Source organism: Phoenix dactylifera, unplaced genomic scaffold (genome assembly GCF_009389715.1).
Source record: "Phoenix dactylifera cultivar Barhee BC4 unplaced genomic scaffold, palm_55x_up_171113_PBpolish2nd_filt_p 000782F, whole genome shotgun sequence".
Lineage (NCBI taxonomy): Eukaryota > Viridiplantae > Streptophyta > Magnoliopsida > Arecales > Arecaceae > Phoenix > Phoenix dactylifera.
Genome location: NW_024068152.1, coordinates 52,633 through 76,725, shown reverse-complemented (window position 1 = coordinate 76,725; position 24,093 = coordinate 52,633). Strand labels below are relative to the sequence as shown.

At 38.6% G+C, this 24,093-nt stretch overlaps 1 protein-coding gene, 1 long non-coding RNA gene and 1 pseudogene across 2 annotated transcripts; all 3 read left to right on the top strand.

The window, feature by feature from the left end:
- Positions 1-3,142: 3,142 nt before the first annotated feature.
- Positions 3,143-8,095, top strand: LOC120107168. The gene is made up of 7 exons (XM_039120344.1): positions 3,143-3,406; positions 4,052-4,148; positions 4,457-4,562; positions 5,362-5,460; positions 5,625-5,718; positions 6,187-6,364; positions 7,704-8,095. The coding sequence occupies exons 3-7, from the start codon at positions 4,542-4,544 to the stop codon at positions 7,768-7,770; spliced, it is 459 nt and encodes a 152-aa protein (XP_038976272.1). The 5' UTR covers positions 3,143-3,406; positions 4,052-4,148; positions 4,457-4,541; the 3' UTR covers positions 7,771-8,095.
- A 5,395-nt stretch (positions 8,096-13,490) lies between these two features.
- Positions 13,491-14,237, top strand: LOC120107167. The gene is made up of 4 exons (XR_005509089.1): positions 13,491-13,670; positions 13,874-13,933; positions 14,032-14,100; positions 14,185-14,237. It is a non-coding gene; the product is annotated as an uncharacterized LOC120107167 (long non-coding RNA).
- Positions 14,238-19,879: 5,642 nt separating this feature from the next.
- On the top strand, positions 19,880-23,468 carry LOC103721168 (annotated as a pseudogene).
- Positions 23,469-24,093: the final 625 nt, after the last annotated feature.

Genomic DNA, 24,093 nt, shown 5'->3' with positions numbered 1-24,093 from the left:
TGTAGACAGGCTCTAACTACCCCTGCTTATCCACTATTATATGAAGAAATTTATTCTTAGAATTATGAAATTATTTAGGAGGCTTTGCATGTCTTATAAGACCAAATCCTATAAGATGTGCAGCCATTTGTCATATGTCTTGCTGGGGGTGATAGGCAGGATATCATAGTGATAGACAGACATAGTATACAGAGTTTTATATTAAAAAATTAATTAATCTTCTGCAAACCAATTTACTTGAATAGGTACATATTGAGCTGGACCTAAATACCAGTAGATACTCTTTTATTTTTCATATTATTATTTTTTAATTAGACAAATGATTTAGCAATATGGTGATAGGTCAATCTATACTTATTTCATTTCCATAGTTTGATAATTTTTAAAGACAAATCATATTTTTTGGTGTGTATACATTTTTAAATGAGCTTCATATTTGGTCATACTACTATGAAACCGATGGCTTTGTAATATATGATAATTCTGCTTTATTAGTTATAGAAAAAGTTGATGTAACACTTCTCTTATATAAATAACTTGTTAAAAACTAGAAAGTCAATTTAATGATAAAAATGGAATAATATAAAGAAACAAAAGAATACATTTAAAAATTCATGCTTGAGAAAGTTAAGAACGATAAAAGATATCAAGAAAGCCAGTGAGCAATAGAATACATCAGTAATTAGTAATTCATGAGTACTTAGAAAGGATTTAGGCAATTTGTGAATTACTCATCAAAGTTTGTAGAACATTAAATAAATATCAACCAGTTCAATTTTTTAAAAAATTTGAAGAATCATTCAAACAAATAACAATCTTTAATACATCAAGAATTTTTTAATAATAAGAACACTGTTGTTGTGCTTTGGTAGAGAACTGAACTAAAACGGAGGACGCTCCCGTCTACTATCAAATATTTAGATAATTGGTGCTTCTTTGATGGCTTTAGAAGCTCCACGCATCTGTCGGGGGGTTTCTGAAGTATATTTGATGGCATCTTTCGTTGCCAGCTATGTAGGCTCAGTGATTTAGGACTCTAGCATTTTGATTTCTATATCATTCAGTGATATTTTGTTTTCTGATGATTCTCTATTTACTTTAAGGTTTTGTGTCTTGCTGTCATACCAAAAAATAATTGAACTAAATACGTATTTATTTGACCACTTGTCCTAAACAAAAATATAACATTTGTGAGATAATAGCAAATAGTGAGATAAATACCATTCTGTAGATTTTGCTTTCAGCTGGTCAATGTTGAATGTGATAGAAACACGGCCATCCATAAAATCAATCATCTGCATTACAGACGCCATATGCTGAGGTCAGTTTGTGCTCCTCTTTGTGGTAACACCGTCCTATTCTTGGTTATAAATAAATACAAATCAATACATGAATAACTTTAAACAATGTAAACTACTCACTGTTTTTGTGCTATCGCAACAATCTTCGGATTCTAAAGTTTTTTGAAATAAAGCTTTTGTAAAAACTATTTATTATTTGGTAACTGCATTTCTAAAGTCCCATAAAACTTTAATATGCATTTAACAAACAAACTGAGAAAATACTTTTGGTATGACAAAATGACAATAAAGGATATTGCATAGTATTATACAAGAGAGCATAATAAAATATAATATGTATTAATACATAAATATATGATATAGTATAATATTACTATAATATAATATAATACTATTCTAATATAGTTAATATAATATTATATATTGTATATTCTGATATAAAATATTATAATTATTATCATTAAATATTAATATTTATTAATATAATATTTTTAGGAACTAATTTTTGGAAAAAAAATATAGTGTCATTTTTATTGTAATTATATGATTTTACTATGAGTATTTTGGTCTAAAAAAAATATTTTATAAATCTAAAACAACTTTCCGACGCGTGCTAAAAGTACTTTTCCGACGAAGCTCCAGTTTGGAACTTCTCTCAAATAGATATTTTTAGCTTTCCGACAAAGCTAAAATAGTTTTCTGATTTTTTTATCAAACACTCTAATATCATTCAAAAGTATTTTTGGAGGATTAGTAAGTATTTTCTGGCCCACAAAAGCTTTACCAAATGGAGTCTAAATCTCTTTGTTTCAATTCATAAAATCTATTAGAATGTCCTCAGATAATTGTAGAAGTATGACGAGACGTGATAAAGTAATCACGATAATAAAATTTTCACTTGAGATTCTTCAATATCCTCCCACACATACCATCCAATTTAAATGCAGTTAGCTTCCATGATGATCCCCAGAACTACTAAAAAAATTCAATCTTTCTTCCGTTTCCACTTCTAGTTTTCTCTTTCCACATCTTCTTTGGCAGATTAAATTGGCAGATAACCCGCAATTGGATCCATTCTGGCCTTATGCTCCCCATTCACTGAACCACTCACGGGCCCCTTATCCCCACCCTCGGTGTCCCGATCTCTCCCGATCCCGATAAACTATTTCGCCCGTGTCTAGCCCACAGATCTTGCCCCTGCTTCACCGCGCTAGCCGACAAACGCCTCTTTCACGCTCACGGGCGAGGCGCCTCTCGCCGCTACCTGCGCTCGCAGCCACCAAGATGTAGATCCAACGGCACTATAGATGGCAAATTCAACTGCAGTCCCTCATTTGTGTAGTCATTTATTACACTAGATGTTTTTCTTTTGTCCTAAAGAGAGGGTGGAATATATGATCAAGGATTAAAAAAACTCTTATATTTAACTATATTTTTTGAAAATATAGAAATATATTTTTTTAAAAATAAAATTTTTATATTTAATGAAAAGAATCCATATGAAAGATGAAAAATTTACTTTCCTATAGATTAGAAATTCAGATATTTTTTTAAAAGTATTTTTAAATTTTTCGATAAAATTTAATGAGCTGTTTTCTTTTGTTACGATATTATATAGATATATATATTTTAAAAAAATTGTTACTCAACTAAATATAAATATACTTTTTTATATTCAATTAAATATATAAAAATTATTTTTTCAGATATTATCTATTTAGATATTAACTTTAAAAAAATATTTCAGTAAAAAAATATTCTTTCGTAAATCAAACGAGTACTTACTTTTTCATGCTATATATTTGAACTCAGTGGAACTATATCCATGCCTATATCTATGTGGGGTGAGCTCTGTTCCTCTGAGACACAGTCTCTGTTGCTAAAGAAACCCCATTTCGAGGAGTTAGAGACCACCGCACCACCGGAAGCATCGATAACTCCAAACGTAATTTAGCAGTTGGTGGTCGCTCCAAACTCTCCCAAGAAAGAGAGGAGCTTCCAACGGCTATATTTCTCCTTCCTTCTCTCTGTCCACCTCTGCCTTCAATCTCTCTCTCTCTCTCTCTCTCTCTCTTGCGGTCATTAGCAGGTCTAAACGAGACAACGTATCACCGTTTCTTAGTCCAGAGATTTTTCCATTGTTCTTTATTTGTAGATTAAGGTGTTTTAAGAAGAAAGTGGAGTTAGTTTTAAACTTACAGAGAAATGGATTGCTTTGGAAACTGAGGACTCTAATGGCAGTTTGGTGTTATTAGTTGACATTTCTTCCATTCTTCTCTTTTATAAATCAATTCGTCATCTCTTCTCCGGCTCATTAAAGCCGGCTTTCGTACCCTCGCGCTCTCTTTTTTTTTTTTTTTTTTGGTCTATTAGCTTCCGTTTTGTTTGAAGAATCTTGGTTTGAGGAATCTTGGCTGGTAGTTTGGAACATTTGTTGGGCTTAGAGGCCTCCTTGGAGAGGCGAAAAGGTTTCTTTCTTTTTTTCTTCCCTCCCTTTCCTGAGGATCTTAGAACGATTTTTCTTTATCTTCCTCTCTTTTCAGCTGCAATGAATTGTATAATTTCTTTATTTTGTTTTCCTCTGAAATATTGTGCGGAGAACAAAAGGAATGCATGCGAATTTATTTGTCATCTTTTGGCTATAGAAGTATTTTATAATTTTTCTTAGGTAAAAGAACGATTTTATAAACTAAAATATGAGAAAAGTTTGTGTAATTAATTTTCTTATATGAATATCTTGGATTTTGCAGGACTGTGGAGCCAACAACGTTATTGTGAATGGTGGAGATATCTTGGGATCTCTTCTCTGAAAATTAAGAAAATTTGCAGAAGACAAGCTATAAACAGGTATTGTTCTTTATCCCATTTATAGTTCCCTCCCTCTAAACAAATTGTGTCCATTTGTTCTTTTACATCCTTGGTAAATTACTTTTTCCAAGACTTCTCTGAACAATTCACTTAGATTCTTTTAATTCATTCGATCTTTTATGCTGTTGTGCTTACTCTTTGGATGAAGTAGATTGATCAATGGTAAGCTTCAGCCTTCGGAACACCACCAAAATGATTTCAATTCTTCTAAATTTCATACCATACTTCGCTGATTTGGTGTTGGAGCTTTATATCTTTGCTAATGTTTCGACATTTTTCTTGGTTAGTTTTGGAAGGTCAATTGTTGACACAGTCAATCCTTGGTGGCAGTTGGTGTTGAGTATACCCTTAAGAAGTTAACCTTAGTTTGTAATGGAGGAGGTCTTCCTGCAGGTAAGTGAAATTTTTATGTCTAGGCAAATGTGCTTCTTCTGCATTTTCTTCTGGAAAATATTGAGACTGCACATGAAGTTTGAAGGCTAAAGATAGCTAGAATTGTTGGGTTGTAACAGGATAATGGTTGTCAATAAGATTAGAATTAGAAGAATAAAAGCTTGTAAAAATTATTAGAATTTAGTGACATTGAAACAAAAACAATGGGGGTTTGGTTTTGATGGTTTATTGATTCATTCTGATGAAGCACAGGAACAATCCCTGTCAAATAGGGGGGCTTAGGGTATCAATCTGTGGGTTTTAGAAGTGTATAAAATGACTTAGGAAAGGAGCCTTAAGAGAAGTTTTGCAAGTGCTAGAAGAAGATAGGTGTTTACATGGCCACAAAATGGAAGAAAATATACTCAATTAAGGAATTAAGAGGTCTGATTAGAGTAACTGGGGAAGCTAGTCCCAGGATGATGCAGGGTGAATGTTAAAATATTTTGGTAACTTAGGTACCTACTGTTGTAGGTTTTGTTATCAATAGATGTTACTCGGTTTCCAAATTTGGATCTGGAACCCATATAAATATTATGCATGTTGTTATACACAATCATGGATCCAGTGTCAGTAGGTCTGTAGGGTCAAATTATTCACAGATCAATCTAGAGCTGTTCCTCACCAGTACATTTGCCTTCTTTAATTCATGTGGTTATATATCTAATTATGAATATGGTAAACTAATCTGTTTGTATGTTTTCCTTTTTCTTGTGGCTTTGTAATGTTGTCACAAAGTTCTTTGTTCCAATTTTTGCAGAACCAGATTGCAGCTATGGATAAAGCAGGAAATGTAGTTCTGGACATTGAAAGCCTTACACAGCCCTCTGATAAGTGCTCTGGAAGTCCGAAAATGACTGTGAGTTTGATATATCCATTTCTTTTTAAGAAGAAGAGTTTGATAAATACATGATTTTTGCCGATCTAGTTATCAATAAATCTACGTTCTAGATTCCCATTAATTAGCCACATTTATTAAAAGAGTTAGGTAAAGGGTTTCTCCTTCTTTTATTGTACAAACAGAAAGCTCTTTCTCGTAAGGGTTCAAGCAGAATGGAGAAGCGAAATGGTGAAGAGCAAGAAGCAGATGAGACATCAAAAAAACTTGTCATTAAAGGTATGGAGTGTGTCCTTTAGTAACCACTGCATTCTAAAGTATTAGATCAGAATGCAGGGCACATGCAATACCTGGAAAGTTTGGCACTTTGTGGCTAGCTTTTTCTATCTATTCTGTATTACATATAAAGTGTATAACACGAGATATTGCAGCAGTTTAATATTATTACAAGATCCCTGCGCATGCAGTCATAGGGCCACTCTTGCAGTATCTCAAATTGAGCCCTTGTCTGTTGGAAACATCGAATGACCCTGACCAATCTGATTGCCACAGCAGGATATTTCAAATGTCTCATCTAGCTACTTGTTTTTGTGGAAATCAATACCTCATTACTGTATGAGTTGGAATTTGCCACATCACTACTGGAATTTATATTGTAGCCATTGTTGTCGTTATTAAACAAATAATTTTCCATAATCGAATGATTGTATGTCTATATGAATCTTGATTACTTTTCCACTTTAACAGTGGGGTGTTCCCAGCTGGATCAGTTGAAACAGCCTGCGATGCCTATCAAAGTTCTCATAGCGCCTCCAACTTCAGTTAATATTTCCGGTGTTGCAGATACTGGGGATGGAAGGAGTAGGAGATTTCATCGCCTAACAACTATCAACCCGAAGAAAATCCTTCTCCTTTTTGCTTCTATGTAAGTACCCTGATGGTCTTCTAATTCTAATAATGACGCTAAACTTTTGGAAGCTGAGGTAATTGGATTCCATTTGTTTTTACCTCGATGAATGGCTGGAAATTGTGGTCTGAGCTAAAAGAATATTATTCTTGAGTGATTTCATCATTCATGTAACTGGTGAGAATGGTTGGACCTTTTCCAGTTACAGATGTTTACTACATAATGTTTAGCTGTCTTAGTTGACTACCCAAATTTTCATCTGAAACTGCAGTCTTTTTTTGATCCTCTCTGCATTATAGCAACTGAGGCCCTAAACCCCAGTGTTTGAAGTGGTACCATGGTCATGTTCATTTTAATTTGCTGAGAGATCTATAGAAATATTGATTTGTTTTCTATATGAGGAACAACTCAAAATATGCAACATGATAGAAACAGGAAAGAGGCCACAAACATATTTCAACTTTGTGGTCATCGTCTTAACTCTATTATGTTAACTGATTAACAATAATTGAGATCTACGTTGCTCCCTTGAATTTGTCCAAATACCTCTGCTGATTATTCTGAATTGTCTTTCAAGGAAGGAATTTCTCAGTTCATTGCATATTATTTAGAGGTTGCTTAATGACTCTGGTTGAACCAGTGGTCCCACAATCAGAGGAGCCTGCAATGGGGATGGCCCATGGGGCAAGAAGAACAGAAGGGTTGTTCTTCTGTGTCTTAGATATTTCAACACCATGAACCTGGACTTTTGGGCTATGTCGTAGAACCGTTTTCCTGACGGGCAAGCCTCGTTGCTCCCTTCGTCTCTCACAACATTTAGCTGTGCAAGTAGATTGACTGTAGTTATCAACACTTGTCCAGTATGACAGTCTGTTTCATACATGTGAGGCACCGATTTCTTATTTGAATGATGTTTCATTCATGTGAAGGACTCTATGTCAAGTACCGTCTTTCTTCTCATATAGATTCTTTCCAAGTTTTTTGGAACTTTAAGCATGCGCACTATACTTGTGTTTGTTTGAATCATTATATGATAAATATACCAATGAAGGACTTCATACCCACCGTCTGGTCTATTACTCTTCATAGCTGGCTATTTCTCCATGTTTAGGAATTAGGTACCAAGTCAAGGAGTTAATTTCAGGTTTTTGATTGTGAAAATGATCTCAAATTATGATAGGTCATATACCTTGACTCTTAGACCTAATCTTTGTCAGGCTTTCTGCTTAAGGTAATGTTTACTGCTACCTGGTGATGCTCTTGAGCCACAGTGAGCACTACTATTGATTCCTACTGAAGCAGAAGTTTCTACATCTCTCCTTTACAGTAACCAGATATATCTGCAAATTATTTACAGGTCAAGCATGGGGACAATGATTCTCATATATTTTACGCTTGCTATCAGTCGACAAGGGGAAGTGTAACCGTGTTTTGAAAGTTCGATGGGTGGACAACTTGACTATTTTTGGCATGGTTTTGATAGGAAGGCACAGTGGATACACTCTTGCTGGCTGCTGGGCACATGTCTGCTATATTCCTCACTCTCTCTGAATGGGAGCTATGAGCATTTTTATGATTGAAGTATTAAAGAAACAGATAGCTCCACATTATGATGCTTAGTGTGAGAATCTGTGAAGTCCCAGCTGTAAAAGCTTGCATGGTACTACTTATAGCAAGTTTATTTGCATGATTTGAGTAGTGTTATGTGTAGATATTGGATGCTATGTTTGAATAAATGTTCAGTTTTGTGCACAAGTTGCAGCTGTGTAAAATAGTATTTAGCTCCTTCTGTTTTACAAATCATTTTTCACATTCTTGGTGGCATGTGTAGTTTGTCATGCAGGTTGGTATTGCTGAGTTCAGGGCTTTGGAATGGACACAGCTGTTCAGTGCCATCACTGGATGGAAAGGACCTTCTGCAAAGAAGAAGACCCAGACAGAACTGCAAACCTCCCAGTCATAGTTACAGCCTTTGCTGCTTCTATGCTCAAATTTTGTGGCCGCCTGTTGATAAAATTAAGCAACAGGAAGAAGCAAACCTCTTAGCAAGAAAACACTAGTTAAGAAACAAAACTTTACATAATTCCTTAAATCTGAAGCTTACCATGCACCCTGCAGAAAATAAACAAACAAATAAGGAAACTATTTAGCAAGATTCTTTACATTTTTCTTACAATCCAACCAAGACCCTCGCCATCATTAAATTAACTATTAAAATTAAATCAAAAAAACCAACAAGGGAAAATTATTTGCCAGTCGTGATCCATCCTCTATGCATGCTTGGAAACATGGCAAAAGTAAAACGTGAGCATTTTTACTTTTTTTTTTTGCAAACTTTCCCATTGAGTTGTTTTATGGCTTTAACCAAAATATCATCCCAATCAGCATTGTCTGCAAGCAAAGCAAGCAAGACAATGAGATCAATACGAACTCCTGAACTTTCTTATTATAAAGCATATTATAAACCCTGAAAGTGTATACAAAAATTTCGCTCACCAGAATTATAGCATGTAACATAAAACTTAAAGCAATAGGGGAAATTTATACGCATTTTTAAATCATGAGACCATGTTTAATGTTCATACCATGATCTAGTTATTGAAAATAACTTAACGAAAGAAAATAGTACCACATCTAGATAAAGTATTTCAATCCCTAAAAAAGTATAAGCATTAAAGTCTATGCACCTAGAAGAACAATATATTCAAAACAGGTCTTGCATATTCTCTAAAATTATGCCTTAGTGGGTATGCGGCCGACCCAAATGAGGCGTTTCAAAGGTTTATTATCATTTTATTAGAGAAGATTACATGATAAAAAAAATGATTTAATTCAATCTCAATGAAAGAACAATTAGCGGATATCTTCGCCAAGGGCTTAGCGGCAAGCTCAGCTTTGTTAATATGGAGTTCAGAATAATTGAGAGTGCTGGCCGTCACAAACTCCCATGACAATAAATAGTTCTTTTTATCTAATAGTTTGATTTATATAGTGTTGGTTCAGGTTAGTTTAAAGTGAGCCTTAGACTCAGTATATACTTATTTTATATCTTTATGGGAAAGGAATTAACCTTTTCTCCGTGTTGGTCTTAGATAGAAATTAAAAAAAACAATTAGTTTTGGTTTTGGCGAGAGGTATCTTTTCTGGTGGCCCGAAAGATCTTTGCTTATTGGAAGGAAGCACTGTTGTTTCCTTCTCTTTTTCTTTTTCTTCTTTCTTTGGTGGTGTCTTGTAAAAAGATGAAGGAACAGGCAAGTTCTGTTTTACAGCTTAGATATTTTCCCGACAAATGTTTTCTTAGTAGATTCATGATCTCCGAAACTTCATGGAGGAGGAGTAGATTCATAATTTACCGAGAGCCTGTTTAGATTTTTCTATAGAATTAGGTTAAAAATTCTTGAGGATCCATAAATTGGCCCATTACAACCAACACGATCAAAAGTTACAGACTGGGCTAGGTCCGTATTCATAAAATACGTAAGAATAGCTTTGGAGTGGACTAGCCTAAATCCTATAAAATGAAAAGGAAGACTTTTGGCCTGTTTGGATATTCTTACAGCATTGAACTAAAAATCTTGTAGGAAAAAGGCCTGTTGGCCCGTCTGCTTCCATTTTTTAATAACTTGTCCAAAGCCAACCCGGATGGATGGAGTTTGAGATTTAGGTTGGGTGGAGTTTGGTTAATACTGGGTCATACTTAAATGGATGGCTTAATCCAAAAATTCTACGGATTTTTAGTTCAAACTAGTAGGAATAGCCAGAAATGTTCTTTTTTCTATCCCCGTGAAATAGGTTGGGAAAGCTTTAGTTAATATGGGCTTGGTCAGGCCTTAATTATATTCTGTAGTCCTAGAAATCCTATAATCCTAAGGATTCAATAGGATTATCCAAAACAGGCCCTAAGTGTAGTGAAGCTTCATAGTTCCGGAGGATCCAGTAATCTGTAGTCTATAAAAAAAAATTTGCGATGATCTTAGATGCTGTTGTTGGGAGATATGTGTCTATGCTGAGTTCAACATGCAAAGTGCGGTGATGGAGTTAGGCTTGAAGAATGAGCTCAAACGGCTTTAGGAGAAGTTGAAGAGCGTAAGAGGCCTTGTCGATGATTGTGAGAATCAGCAAGACCACACAAAGTGTTGTTTGTAGATATTGGTCGGATCTTAGCTACTACTCGAGACGAAAATAATATTACAAATATGGGTGCAGAAAACATCCGCAAAGTGAAGCAATTACCAGAGAATTCTGGTTGGGAACTCCTCTGCAAGAAAGTGTTCGTAAGTGGAGATGACACAGAGATGCAGATGTTAAGAGATATAGGGATTCAAGTTGTTGAGAAATACCACCGTCTTAACCACCAAAGACTATTGCTAGCCTCTTAACCACAAAAGATAGAAGGAGTTCATAGGAAAAGTTCTTAGAAAGTGATGCATGGTCCATAAGCAAGCTTCCTGAAGAACTTAAGGGAGCTTTATATATGAGCCATGAGAATTTACGCGGCGGAAGGGTGTAAAACCATGCAAACTGGGCTTGATCCAGTTGATAGGCCCAGCCATTTTTGGTCCAAACCAAAACAAAAAAAAAGAAAAAAAAAGAATTTCGGCACGTGTTGTGCATGTGCTTAAAAGGAAAAGACTCTCAATTGGAGACTTCTTCCTCCTGAGATTATCGGATGGAATCCCACTCTGGGTTGGATTTCGGTCGCGGTCGAGCCTATTTAGAGGCCATCTCGATCCTTCTTCCACTCCACCTGAGGTTCAACCTAGATCAGAACTCCCTGTCGGAGGATTTCTTTGAATTCTTCTTCGATCATCGATCGCCTTCGCACCGTCGTCGCAGCCAATTACTGCCGAAAACCAGGTAAGGACCCGGCCGCTCTTGAGCTATTCTTTCTCTCCTTCTTTCGTGGTCATTTGGAGCTCCGATTAGGCTGGTGATCGCCAAATTTTTGGAAAAAAATGGTGATGCCCTATTTCTTTTGTTTCGGTAGCCAGACCCCTATTTTTCTTGATTCTAGTTGTTCCTACAACTGATGCTCATCGTCGGGGTCTTTCTTTGATCCCTCACGGTGGCAGGAGACCATGGTTGGAGTTCTCGCCATTGGGATGCTTGATTTTCATGGTTAAAGAGGTTAGAATTGAGTAGTTTTGGCACTGCTAGCCACCAGTCGCCACCGGTGCCCGTCGCCTGTTGGCCGGTTGTGGGTCCTTTGACACCAGGCACCATCCATAGTTACCCTCTTCTTTTCTCTTTCTTGATTAGAGAGTGAAGCTTGCTTTTTCTTCCCTCTTTTCTCTCTCTCTTCTCCATTCTTTCTCTCTCTATTGGACTTTCTCTCTACTCTCTCAAGAGATTTTGGAACCAGTATGGTACCTCTCTTTGTACTTTTGGATCAACTCTAGTGAAGCATCCTAATCTATAATCAACAGGCAGCATAGTAGCCCCACCTTGGACCTTTTTAAATATTGTTAGAATTGATCACCCCTGATCTTTTTTGAAACTCCTGTATCATAGTGCGAGCATGATCAAATGAACTTTGCTTTGATTGGACCAACCAGGATGTCCGACACTTCCATTAGATTAGCCCTATTAGGGTGTTAGAATTAGAATTTCTATTTTCGAAATAATCATGATAAATTCTGATGAGAGTATAATTTTTAAATACCAATATCTTAGGAGAATTTTTAAAACTGATTAGATTGACACTTTGGATTCGTTTGCAAGATGAGTCACTACCAGAAAACACGCGTATAGTGACGGAAAATTAGTGACGGCCCATTATCAGTCACTATTTGTGACGGATTAGTGACAGACAAAAATTTGGTCACCGTGGCGTGAACTTAGTGATAGATTAGTGACCGACCGGTCACAAAATATGCGGGTAGGATGGGCGCCAAAACTTAGTGACCACCGTAGTGACGGGATATCTGTCACAAAACTGGTAACCGAAATTGCAACGAGACAGTGACAAATTCACCCGTCACAAAAATCGTAACCCAAATATTTATAAATTTTTAAAAGATTATTTTTGATAGTGACGGATTATTGGCAGAAATTTCCGTCACCAAATTTAATTTCTAATTCCAAAAATATTAAAAATAATATTTTGAGTAATTATAAATAAAAAAAGAAAAAAAAGATGAACGGAGGAAATCTAAAATGAACTAAGTGTGCCACGCTTAATTTCTAATCCCCCCAAACCCTAGCCCCTGCAGCCGCCCCTCAACCCCCTCACATCCCGCCCTCCTATCCTCCTAGTCCCAGTGCCGCTTCTCCGCTGCCGCCCCGAGATCCTCCATCTCGGCCAGGCGGAGCTGCTTCGATGGCCACCGGAGACCCCTATGGTTCCGCCGCCTAGGGTTCTGCTGCTCTTCTTCTTCATCGAGGTTTCGCAAACTCGATTCTGGATGGGGAGAGGTACCGGTTGGTCCAGTTCTCTTCCAATGTAGGCAAATTTCTCCTCTTTCTCTCTCTCTCTCTCTCTCTCTCTCTCTTAATTTCTGTTACATCATAATTTCCTCATTGTAAGGATTCTTGAGTCACAAAGAGATGCTTTCTTCAAGTAGGTAGTGTAATATTGAAATAAAGAAAAAATTTCTCATATGTTGGATAATTAATGCTATTTGTTTCCTCACAGGAGGAAATGGGATTATATTTTTATAATCGTATCATATGTTCTGTGAAAATCACCTTTTGAATAGTTCCATTCGGTAAGAAGGCTGAGATTCTTGGATTGATTTTCTTCTCCACTATGTAAATCAAAAGTGACTGACGTAATTGAAGTACCTGACTTCTTCCATTTTCTTCTACAAGTTGTTAGAAAAGAGATGGGAAAAAAAGAAGGGTTGAAGAGTTACTCTTCTTTTGTTGCAACTCTTGCTAGGAACTCAATTTTCACTCCTTGTAATTTCCCCATGACTTGAAACTAGGACACAAGAAGTCATCTTATTAATCTGTGGAGGATTCACAAAGCTGACTGCATATGCATGGGTCAACCGAGGCATGCTCTTTGCGCCCAAAAAAAAAAAAAGTTAAATCTTATGCTGTATGTTAAACATTTGAAAGCTTGCTGCAGTCTGTTTCCTCTACTGTAAGAGTTTGATAACTAGGTGTCGTTTAACTTTAATCCAACAGGGGTTTCTCTGGATTTATTTCAAGTCACATACTTTAACACTATAATTGTGCTGAAATTCTTTCATATGCTTACTGCACTCCTTTTGTTCTTGCAGCATTTTGGGATGCTGTTGTAACATGTTTCTTCCTGGATACGGCACATAACATTGTTGAATACATTGAAATAATATCAAAAATTCTCAAAAGTGGAGGAGTAAGTTTTTTTGAAACTGTTTAGAATAAACTTCTGCATTTAGTAACTTTTCAGAGATTCCTGAACCTTACCAACTTTTTCTCAAAATTTGATTTGTAAGCAGATCCAATTTTTTAATCAATGGTTTTTGTGCCTTATTTCTTGGTAAGTGATAAGTATTATCTTCTAATGGTATGAACGATTCATACTTGTTATATGAACAGGTCTGGATAAATTTGGGCCCTCTACTTTATCACTTTGCAGACTCATACTCACCTGATGATGTATGTATATATAATTTCAAACGCAGATAAGATATATAATGGGTTGATTTTTTTTTACTTAATGAGCTAGCTGTAACTTGTTCTCCTCTGACATCCAGGAGATGTCCATTGAACTCAGTTTGGAAGATGTGAAGAAAGTTGCTTTCCATTATGGATTTGAATTGGAGGTATCTACAATTAATTTTTAACCTCATAGATTTTAGAGAAGTTCAGTGATTCATGTTTCCACGTATTTGTTCCATGAACCACAGATGGAGAAAATCATTGAGACGACTTACACTGCAAATCCTCGGTCAATGATGCAAGTAAGCTTGTTATCTTTTTGGTTAATTTGCACATGATCGTATATCATCAAAGCCAAGCCTACACTGACTTACACTGACTTCTTCCATTTCTTTGCCCTTTTATTTTTCTGTTCTGACATTCATCTAAGCGTGCCACATGAAAACATATGTCTAACCATCTCCTTATGAAACTTTGAGTTAGTTCAATGTATCACTATTCCATCAATTCTAATGCTTCTTGCTTTAGATGTTTCTTTGCCCTGTTTTCCCCCCTTCTTTCCATGAGAAGCACCTAATGGAGCATGTTATTGCAGGTCCCTTTGGACCAGGGCTATTTGAGGATGAGAGTGGATCTTTAGTTGACTGGTACATCAAATTGGACTATCGATGTTTCAGATGTGAGAGATTTTTTTTTTTTTTTAACAATCTAATTTACTGATGTTAGTGAAAATAGTGCATAATATCTAACATTATATCTATCAGTTCCCTATGACTTCCCGTCACTGTTTTAATAATTTTCCCCAAGAAAGCTCATTTTTAATAGTTTTTAATTTACCTTTTTGTGTCACTGACACATATAATTTGCCTTTGATAGGATTCCTATGGCACAACCATTCATGGCATGTGCACTTCAATGGGTTTTGTCCTGAGCAAGGATGCCCTCAAGAGAGCCAGGTCCTTTGACGAATGGCACCATTTTATGTCCGGCGCCTCAGCTATGGCTTTAGTCCCTTGGAGGATCTCACTGGAATTATTGGGCAATCATCATTCTCTTCTACCTCTACAAGTCAAGCTCCAGAGCTATACACGCGTGAAGACCTTCTAGGTATTTTTGAGCACTAAAAGAAAAAATGGCAAGAGGAGGTTTTTCAAAAGATGAGAGAAGAGATTGGCTTTGGACCAAGGCATGCAGATCGGGGGAGGGTAATGGTGATTCTGGTTCTGCTGATCATGCTTCATTATAATTGCTTTTGCCTTGGATGATAGGTCTTTGCATTCCTAGGAGGAATGAAATCTCTGTTATGACATACTTTTTGTACTTTGATTTTGATGGATTTAAGACATTTTGATGCCTATTTTGAATGACATGTTAAAAAACTTTTGCGTAATGTTGAATGCCTTTGCTATTAATGAAATTATTATTATTATTATGAGCCGCTCAATGTACCAAATGTACCAGGTTATTGGAATGTGATCAGTGACTAAATTTGGTTACTGAATTGTTTACCAAATATTGTGATGAGCAGCCATAAACTTAGTGACAGAATTTTGGTTACTAAAAATTGATTTTGCTCAGTGAGTTGTGACAAATTAGTGACGGTAACCTTGTCACTGGATCAGTGACGGAATTAATAACAAATGTGGTGACAAAATTTGTGACCATGTCTGTGACGACTAAATTTGTCACTGAAGGTTGTGACAGATCAGTGACCAAATTTGTGACCGAATTCGTAACAAAATCAGTGACCAAGTTACCTTCGTCACTAACTCAATGACTGGTTAGTGACGGGAAATACATAATTTCTTAATATTTAATTTTTGGATTTGTAACGGTTTAGTGACGGTGATTCTGTCACGGAGTTTAGTGACGGGAATCGCCGCCGTCACTGAAAATTTAGTGACGCGTGTTTTTGTAACCAATTTAGTGACGGAAGCTCCGGTCACAAATTCCGTATTAGTGACCGGAAACATGGTATAGTGACGGAAATTTTCGTCACTATACGCGTGTTTTCTGGTAGTGAGTAATATTTTACTTTTTCTAAATTTATCAATATTACAAAATTATTATATTCATGACTTTTGAGCGATATTGTCCATGATGTAAGAATTTGATGCATAGTATGTTATTGCTAAATATGTTATTTTAGAATATTATGACGATATATAATCTTATTATAGATATGATTGATTGATATTTTTTACCATATAATTTTAGAACTGAAATATGAGACCCTAAAACTATTTGAATTTTGACCTGGCTAGGTTGAGGACCTCGCCAATAGGGGCTATTATATTGGCATATGATTCGTCCTGAAGGTTCTGTTGCAAGATAATGTGCGACATCCTGCAAACAGATACACAGTGTTAAAAAACTTTGCTACAAGATGATGCTTAGTTCACCGTAGGAAGATGCATGGTGTCCAACTCAATCATGATCCAAACCCGACCTGGACCCAATCCAGACCCGATTCGGGCCCAAATTTTTTGGGTTGGGGCTGGGTTATACATAGACTCGACCCAACCCGAATAACCTATTGGATTAAAAATTTTAGCAGTAGACCAGAGCCATCCCGACCTGATCTTCTATTGGGTTAGATTTGGGTCCAACATTAGAACCCGAACAAGGAACTGGATTGGGTCAAGATTACTTATGACCCAATTCAACCCAACCTATTTGCACCCTTAGGAATGGGGTGCTTGACATTAAAGGCATCATGGGTGCAATTGAAAACCCTGCTATACAATTCAATATCTAGAAGTGGGACTTTTTTTACCCGAGCTCAAAGTCCTAAAAGTCACAGGATGTGCTTCCTTTGCTTGAAGCAATAGAAAACCTCTCACGGGTCTTCCTCTCGAAGCTAAAACTCTGATGTTCACAGCCAACAACCCGTATTTAAACAGCTATGCCTGGATTTTTTTTGAACCAAGATTTTCTATCTTGTGATTTTTGCACCGCAGGATCCTATGTTATAGTGTATGGCAGCCACAAACAGTTTTCTTTTATTACCGTGATGTACCATGGATCGCACTCATCGTATTCTAGAAATAAATAAGAGCCGTACTTATCTTCAAGATGGATGATATGGTGGCTATCTGCAATAGCACAGGATTGTATGGTGCAAAAGTTGCACCGCAGATAATCCGAACCTGACTCCAAAATTACATTGGATTTGATAGTACACTACTGGAGATGATGTAGCCTTGTAGCCAACGTTTACATGAAGAATTTAATTTCTAGAACTTCTTACTCTTGCCAATTGCTTCGAATGCTTCTTGCTTCAAGACGTGATCTAGAGAAGAGCTCCAATGGGGTAGAGCATGATGAGGGATTAATTTGTTTACGCTAGGGAGTCACAATAGCCAATATATTTAGGATTGCCCTAATTCTAAGATTGCAGCTGGGTAAGGATGGACCAGGGCAAGCTTGACCAAGTCTGATCCAACTCTTCTTGGACTATGATTTTGGACTCAGATCTAAACTATTGACTAATGGAATTGGGTCAAATTGTCCACGTCAAAGATTTGGGAACCAATCATTGGATCATTCAAGTAAGGTCAAGCTAGGCATGACACATATACAATCAAATGCATTTAGATGCAAGTTGAATCAAGTGTAGCTTCAGTCTAATGCGGACTTAGAAATTGCTTAGAACATTTTTGGTGTTAAAGATGTGATTTGCGGAACTCAAACGTGGTAGAACATCTTGAGGGATTAATTCTGACTTCTTTACCCTTAGGTGTCGAGAATATCGGTCCACTAAGGATTATTTTGTTAATTTAACCTTGCAATTGGGTTAGTTCTAGACCAAGGCAAGCATAACCTAAAACTAGATCCCACTGTTTTTCAGCTTAGATTTTATATTTAGACCGAAATTGTTGACCAGACAACTTAGCTTAGGTTGGCCATGCAAAAAATTTCAGGGCCCATGGGATCATTCACGTCGGGTCCAGGCAAGTGTGACTCGGATCCAAGATCAAATGCACTTAATTAGGTCCAAGTGGAATCGAGTTTAGCTTCAATTTTATGTAGGATATACATTCTGTGTTTAAAAGAAAGGCTATTAGCGATATAATTAGCAGAGAAAACTAGAAAAGGATGTTAATACAGAATGCTAGCATTGATATCCTCCATAATGATATATATAATTGAGTCATCAACTTACAGAAAAAATAACTGTAGTGTCCAACTTGCTCACCAAAGTATGGCAATAGAAATGGATGGTTCAAAGGTTTCTAATGCAGTATAAGGTGTAGCTAACAAATACTACGACCAACTAGACCATGTAGCATATGGCATGTCCTTGATGGTATGAAACTGCATCTACTTGCAAGAAATTTTGAGCTCAATATAGTTGTGTCCCAGTTTATGTCCAGCCTATTAAAGCTATTTCTAGAGGATGCCTACTCTCATAGCCCATACCAATCCATAAAAAGCTAGATGAAATCTTTTAATGATGCAATTAGAGGTAAGTTATTCCTTAGGAAAGTATAAAGACGGGTCAAGTTTTAGATGGGATCACCTTTTGCCAATTTTATTGATAAATTCCATTAAATTAGGGTTCTGTATATTAGTTACTTGCGTATATCTAAATTAGCTCATAGCCTCACTGAGCCCTTCCTTTTTCATTCCTTGCTAATTCCATTGAAACTAGTGACAAACAAATTGGCAAATGCTTTATACACCTCCTAGGGTACCCTACTCCGATGTTTTGCAAGTCCCCAAGGATCAACTTATTAGTGTATGATGTGCAAAAACTTGGTTTGATGCTCATTCAGGGTATGCTACGAGTTATGCAAAGCACCACTCCAGCAAATTTGATTTGGTGCCTCTAATAGTGACATATGGTATAAGTAGCGTAGTGCAAAGTTGTATCAACATGTCCAAAGTAGAGAATGTATAGTATATGATTTTGTTTTTGGAAATATCGGCCAGACATGTAGATTTTTTTTTTTTTTTTTTGCCAGTGCGGATGGTTCATACAGTTGTAGTATGGATATATCCAATAAAGTCAGAAAGTAACAAGTCTCGGAACACCCAAAGCAACTTCTTCTATCCGTCCCACAAGGCACCTCCGGAGTGACTAGCCACATACAAGATCACTCAGTCTGCAGCCCTATTAACCTCTCTGAACACATACTTGGCTTGAAAAGTCACACCTCGACTAATCATAGCCCGGATGTTCTGAAGCAAGGGATGGCACCCTCCCGCGCCGCCGATGCCACCTTGAATCCAGCCAATCACCGTAGCCGAATCATCCTCAAGCATAATTGCATTGGCCCGCAACACGCTTCGAGCATGGCCCAAGCCGGCCTATGCGGCCCTCAGCTCGGCCTTCAAAATTGAGGTATCGAAAATCTGGCAGCCACCATCCTAGAGTCCAGGCCTCTTATGATGAATCTAGCACATTCCCTCCTACCTCCATCTAGCACGCATCCATCGAAATTAATCTTAAGGAAACTCAGAGGTGAGAGCTCCTAGGTGGAAAATATCGTACGAGGCACTACACGAGCAAAAAAAGAGCCCAAGGTGCCCTGAGTTATTAAAGGTCAATACAACGGGCCTGCATAAGTAATTCCTTGCTATATGTACTTGGGTACGTTCTGCAACGAACCTTAGTAAAGGGTTACTCTTTCCAAAGATTTATACATTTTTGGCCAAACAGATCTAGTACGCAGTATAGGTCATCTCAACAGCCACCTGCCATGTTGGAGGGGGCACCGGCCCATCGATGAACCGTGTGCAGGAAGAAATCCAGGTGGTTCCATATATCCGGCGGGATCTCAATGGCTCTGTAGACCTTTCGCGCTTGCTTATGCTGAAAGCGTGGTCCATGGAGAGACATATAGATCTAACATTTTCAGGAGAAAAGACAAGGACAAAAAGATTTAAGCAAGGATAGACAAAAACAAAAATCCCGGATTGCAGTTGCCATTCACCCGGTACCTACTTTTGGCATCGCACGCGGAACACCAGATCCAACGAGCGCACTTTCTCACATCCCCCTTCTCGATGCAAACCAGAAGCGGCATTGAACTGATCCCGTACAAAACTTGCAACGCAACCGAGGCTCCTAAAATTAGGAAGACGACACGTAAATTGTCCTATTTTGCCAAAAGTCAAGGCAACCGTTGCATCGCGATCCCCCAAATCCCTTCAACCACCGCGCTATGGTCACATGAAACCTTCCTTCCCTTGTTCCCACTCACAAATATTTCAGCAAACTTCTCTTTTTCTTCCCCTTCTCAGCTCTTCTTCTCACTGCCTCCACAGAGAAAAGTTCACTCTTTTTCCTCCTCCTCCTCTTCTTCCACTCCTATGTTTTTCTTGTCGAGCTCTCTTCTCTTGTTTTGGTTGTAGAATCCCAAAGTTCAGCACTCGCAGAGCAAGAATCTCTCCGGAATTCCGAATGGGTTTCGCCAGCCATAGCTTATAACGCCGGAAAGGAGCCTCCTTTACACCTTTCTGCGTCTTCTCTGGTTCTTGGGATCATTTGAAATGGGAGACAGGGGGGACCCGAAGTGGTTTCTCTTCATGCACACGTGGTGTTTGTTGTTGTATTTCTTCCTCTTCTTCTTTTTCATACCTACCAATTCCCAGAACCAGACCTGCAATTCTGGCGATTTGCATGCTTTGCAGGGCTTCTCGAGTGCCCTCGATCCAGGGATCCAAGGCTGGAGCTTTGATTCTTCTCCCATCGACTGCTGCACCTGGGCCGGCGTCTTGTGTGACCGGCCGACGGGTTCGGAAAGACGGGTGATCGGGTTGGATCTCCAGAACAAGAGCTTGAAGGGCTCCTTATCTGATTCTTTGGCTGGTTTGGATCAGCTGAGATGGCTCAATCTCTCTTATAATTCTCTTGAAGGCCTTGTTCCCTTGCAGCTGCTCCATCACCCCCGGCTGGAGCACCTTGATCTCAGCTCGAATGATCTATCCGGGTCCATCCCACTGGATGTTTACCTTCCTTCGATCCGGGTTTTCAACATTTCTTACAATATGTTCGACGGCAGCCCCCCGCTTCTCTCCGGGTCGACGAATCTTGAAGAGTTCGATATCAGTTTCAATGGGTTTGTGGGTCTAATCAACCCGGGCATCTGTAATTCCTCCACCCGAATTCAAATCCTTCGGTTTTCGATGAACTCCTTCACCGGCGGCTTCCCCGTGGGTTTCGGTACTTGCAATTCTCTTGATGAGCTCTCTCTTTATATGAATGATATTACTGGGAATTTGCCTGAAGATTTGTTCAAGCTGTCATCTTTGAAGAGCTTATACCTTCAGGAGAACCGCCTGTTCGGTCGGATGAGCACAAGATTCAGTAATCTCTCTAACCTTGCTCAGTTGGATCTTTCCTTTAATCTGTTCTCAGGGAACATCCCGAATGTTTTTGGTAGCCTTATGCTCGAGTATTTTTGTGCTCAATCTAACAGTTTCCATGGCTCTTTACCTGCTTCCTTGGCTAACTTGCCCAGTCTTAGAGTGCTTAATTTAAGGAACAATTCTCTGAGTGGTCATATAACTCTCAATTGCACAGCTATGACTCACCTGAGCTTTATCGATCTTGCTACGAATTCGCTCACTGGTCCTATTCCTTATAATATATCTCAGTGTGTGGAATTGAAGACCTTGAATCTTGCTGGGAATAGTCTTACTGGTGAAATTCCCATCAGCTTCAAGAACCTCAGATCACTGTCGCATCTCTCACTATCTAATAACAGCATCTCCAATTTGTCCTTGGCATTGGAAATTCTACAGGATTGCCCAAGCCTTAATAGTCTTGTCCTCACTAAAAATTTCTTTGATGGTGAGAGGATGCCAATGGATGGGATTCAAGGTTTTCAGAATATAGAGGTTCTTGTCATCGCAAACTGTGATCTTTTGGGGTCAATACCTCTGTGGTTGCTTAACTGCAGAAAATTGAAGGTTTTGGATTTGTCATGGAATCGCCTGGATGGGACCATCCCTTTGTGGATAGGATATTATGACCATCTATTTTACTTGGATCTCTCTAACAATTCATTCACTGGAGAAATCCCAAGTAGTTTCGCTCGGATGAAAGGCCTTATTTCTCCGAACAATTTGCAGCAGGGGACCACGATGGAGGACTTTCCATTCTTTATTAAAAAGAGTATGTCTGGGGAGGGATTGCAGTATAATCAGGTCAGCAGCTTCCCTCCATCCTTGATTCTGAGTAATAACATGCTTGTTGGACCAATCTTGCCTGGATTTGGGGACTTTAAGCAGCTCCATGTATTGGACCTAAGCAAGAACAGGCTCTCCGGGACAATACCAGATGAGTTATCAGGCATGTCAAACTTGGAGAGACTGGATATGTCACACAACAATCTCACAGGAGGCATTCCTTTATCGCTTACCAGGCTTAATTTTCTATCAAGTTTCAGTATGGCATACAACAATTTGGTCGGGTCAATCCCAACTGGAGGCCAGTTCTCGACCTTCTCAAGTACTGCCTTCGATGGGAATCCGAGTCTCTGTGGTCCTCGTTTACCTTCCTGCGATTCCGAAGCTCCCATACAGACGGTGAGCCAAGGACAAAAGATTAAAGGTGTGATCATCGGAATGGCTGTTGGAATTGGACCGGGAACAGCTTTTCTTCTTGCTATTATTCTATTTATTCGTGTCAAGAACTCGTTCCAGTTCCAGAAGGCAGGAAGATACTGTAAAAGTGGTAGCAGATGCGAATGGAAACTTGAAATCAGCAGCATCTACAGTGGTTCTTCTGTTTCAGAACAAGGACAAGAAGGAGCTGAGCATCCGTGATATCTTGAAATCTACCGACAACTTTGACCAAGCTAATATCGCTGGGTGTGGGGGCTTTGGTCTAGTTTATAAAGCAGTTTTGCCGGATAGGAGGAGGGTTGCTATCAAGCAGCTTTCCGGTGATTATGGCCAGACGGAGAAGGAATTCCAAGCCGAGGTACAAGCTCTCTCTAGAACTCAGCACAGAAATCGTGTTCTGCTTCAAGGATACTGCTGGATTGGAAGTGATCAGACTCTTAATCTATTCATACATGGAGCATGGGAGCTGGGACTACCGGCTTCATGAAAGGCAAGATGGGGGATCATGCTAGATTGGGGGAAAAGGCTTCAGATAGCTCAAGGATCAGCAAGGGGATTGACCTACTTGCACCAGTCATGTCAGCCCCATATACTGCGCCGTGACATCAAATCAAGTAATATACTCGGCTGATTTTGCGCTTGCAAGGGTTATTCTGCCGCCACTGAGGTGCTAGCCTAGTTGGAGCATGGCCTTACTTCCAACCAAGTGGTTCCGAGTTCGAAACGCACGGACGTCGATTAAATTGTGGAGACCGGATGCTTCCTACTCGGACACGGGGTCTGTAAGGACGTATCGCTCTGCTGGTAGCCTCGGTGGCGCCAGGTGTGACGTACTCACATGTGGTATTCGTGCCGGAGTCCAGAGGGATAACCGAGCCGGGTCCACGGGTGGGGAGGGTATGAGTAAAATCGGCCAGGGTGCCCAACACACGGTCATTTCTGCCTGCATCGAACATTCTCCTGGCAGGGTGGGGGCCCAGTGGGGGCTGCTACGCGGGGGTGGGCTTGTCCTTTTCTTCCTCCTTCCCCTTTTTCGTAGCAAAAAAAAAAAGAGTTATTCTGCCGTGCGACACCCATGTAACAACAGACCTGGTTGGGACTTTGGGCTACATCCCTCCTGAATATGGACGATCCTCTGCAGCTACTTTCAAGGGTGACATCTATAGCTTTGGTGTTGTTCGTTTGGAGCTCCTTACTGGTAAGAGACCAGTGGATGTGTGTAGACCAAAGGGTGACAGGGATTTAATTTCCTGGGTGCTTCAGATGAGAAAGGAGGAGGGAAAATGAGCCTAATTTAGTATAGGTGCAATTTTTTTCTACCAAACAAAGTATTGAATGCCTAAACAAAAATTTTTTCTTATAGCTAATAAGGTTGAGCCAATCTTTATTAAGTTAATTTGTATAGGCATTAATCCTTGATGCTTAGGCTCTTTTACTTATATGGTTCTGTGTAACTTCCTTTTTGTAGTTTTCGCTCATTGCAAAGAAATCAAGTACACGAAATGATAAGTATAGAAATCCAACCCAATTTTGATCTAGGCCCGATTCGAACCTAAACTAGATCTGATCCGGATCCGAAT

What these genes read in the sequence shown, in the direction of transcription:
- LOC120107168 (XM_039120344.1), top strand. Translation starts at nt 4,542, where the DNA reads ATGGAGGAGGTCTTCCTGCAG. An exon ending in TGGAGGAGGTCTTCCTGCAG is followed by an intron (nt 4,563 to 5,361) that starts GTAAGTGAAATT and finishes CAATTTTTGCAG; the next exon opens with AACCAGATTGCAGCTATGGA. An exon ending in AAAAAAACTTGTCATTAAAG is followed by an intron (nt 5,719 to 6,186) that starts GTATGGAGTGTG and finishes CCACTTTAACAG; the next exon opens with TGGGGTGTTCCCAGCTGGAT.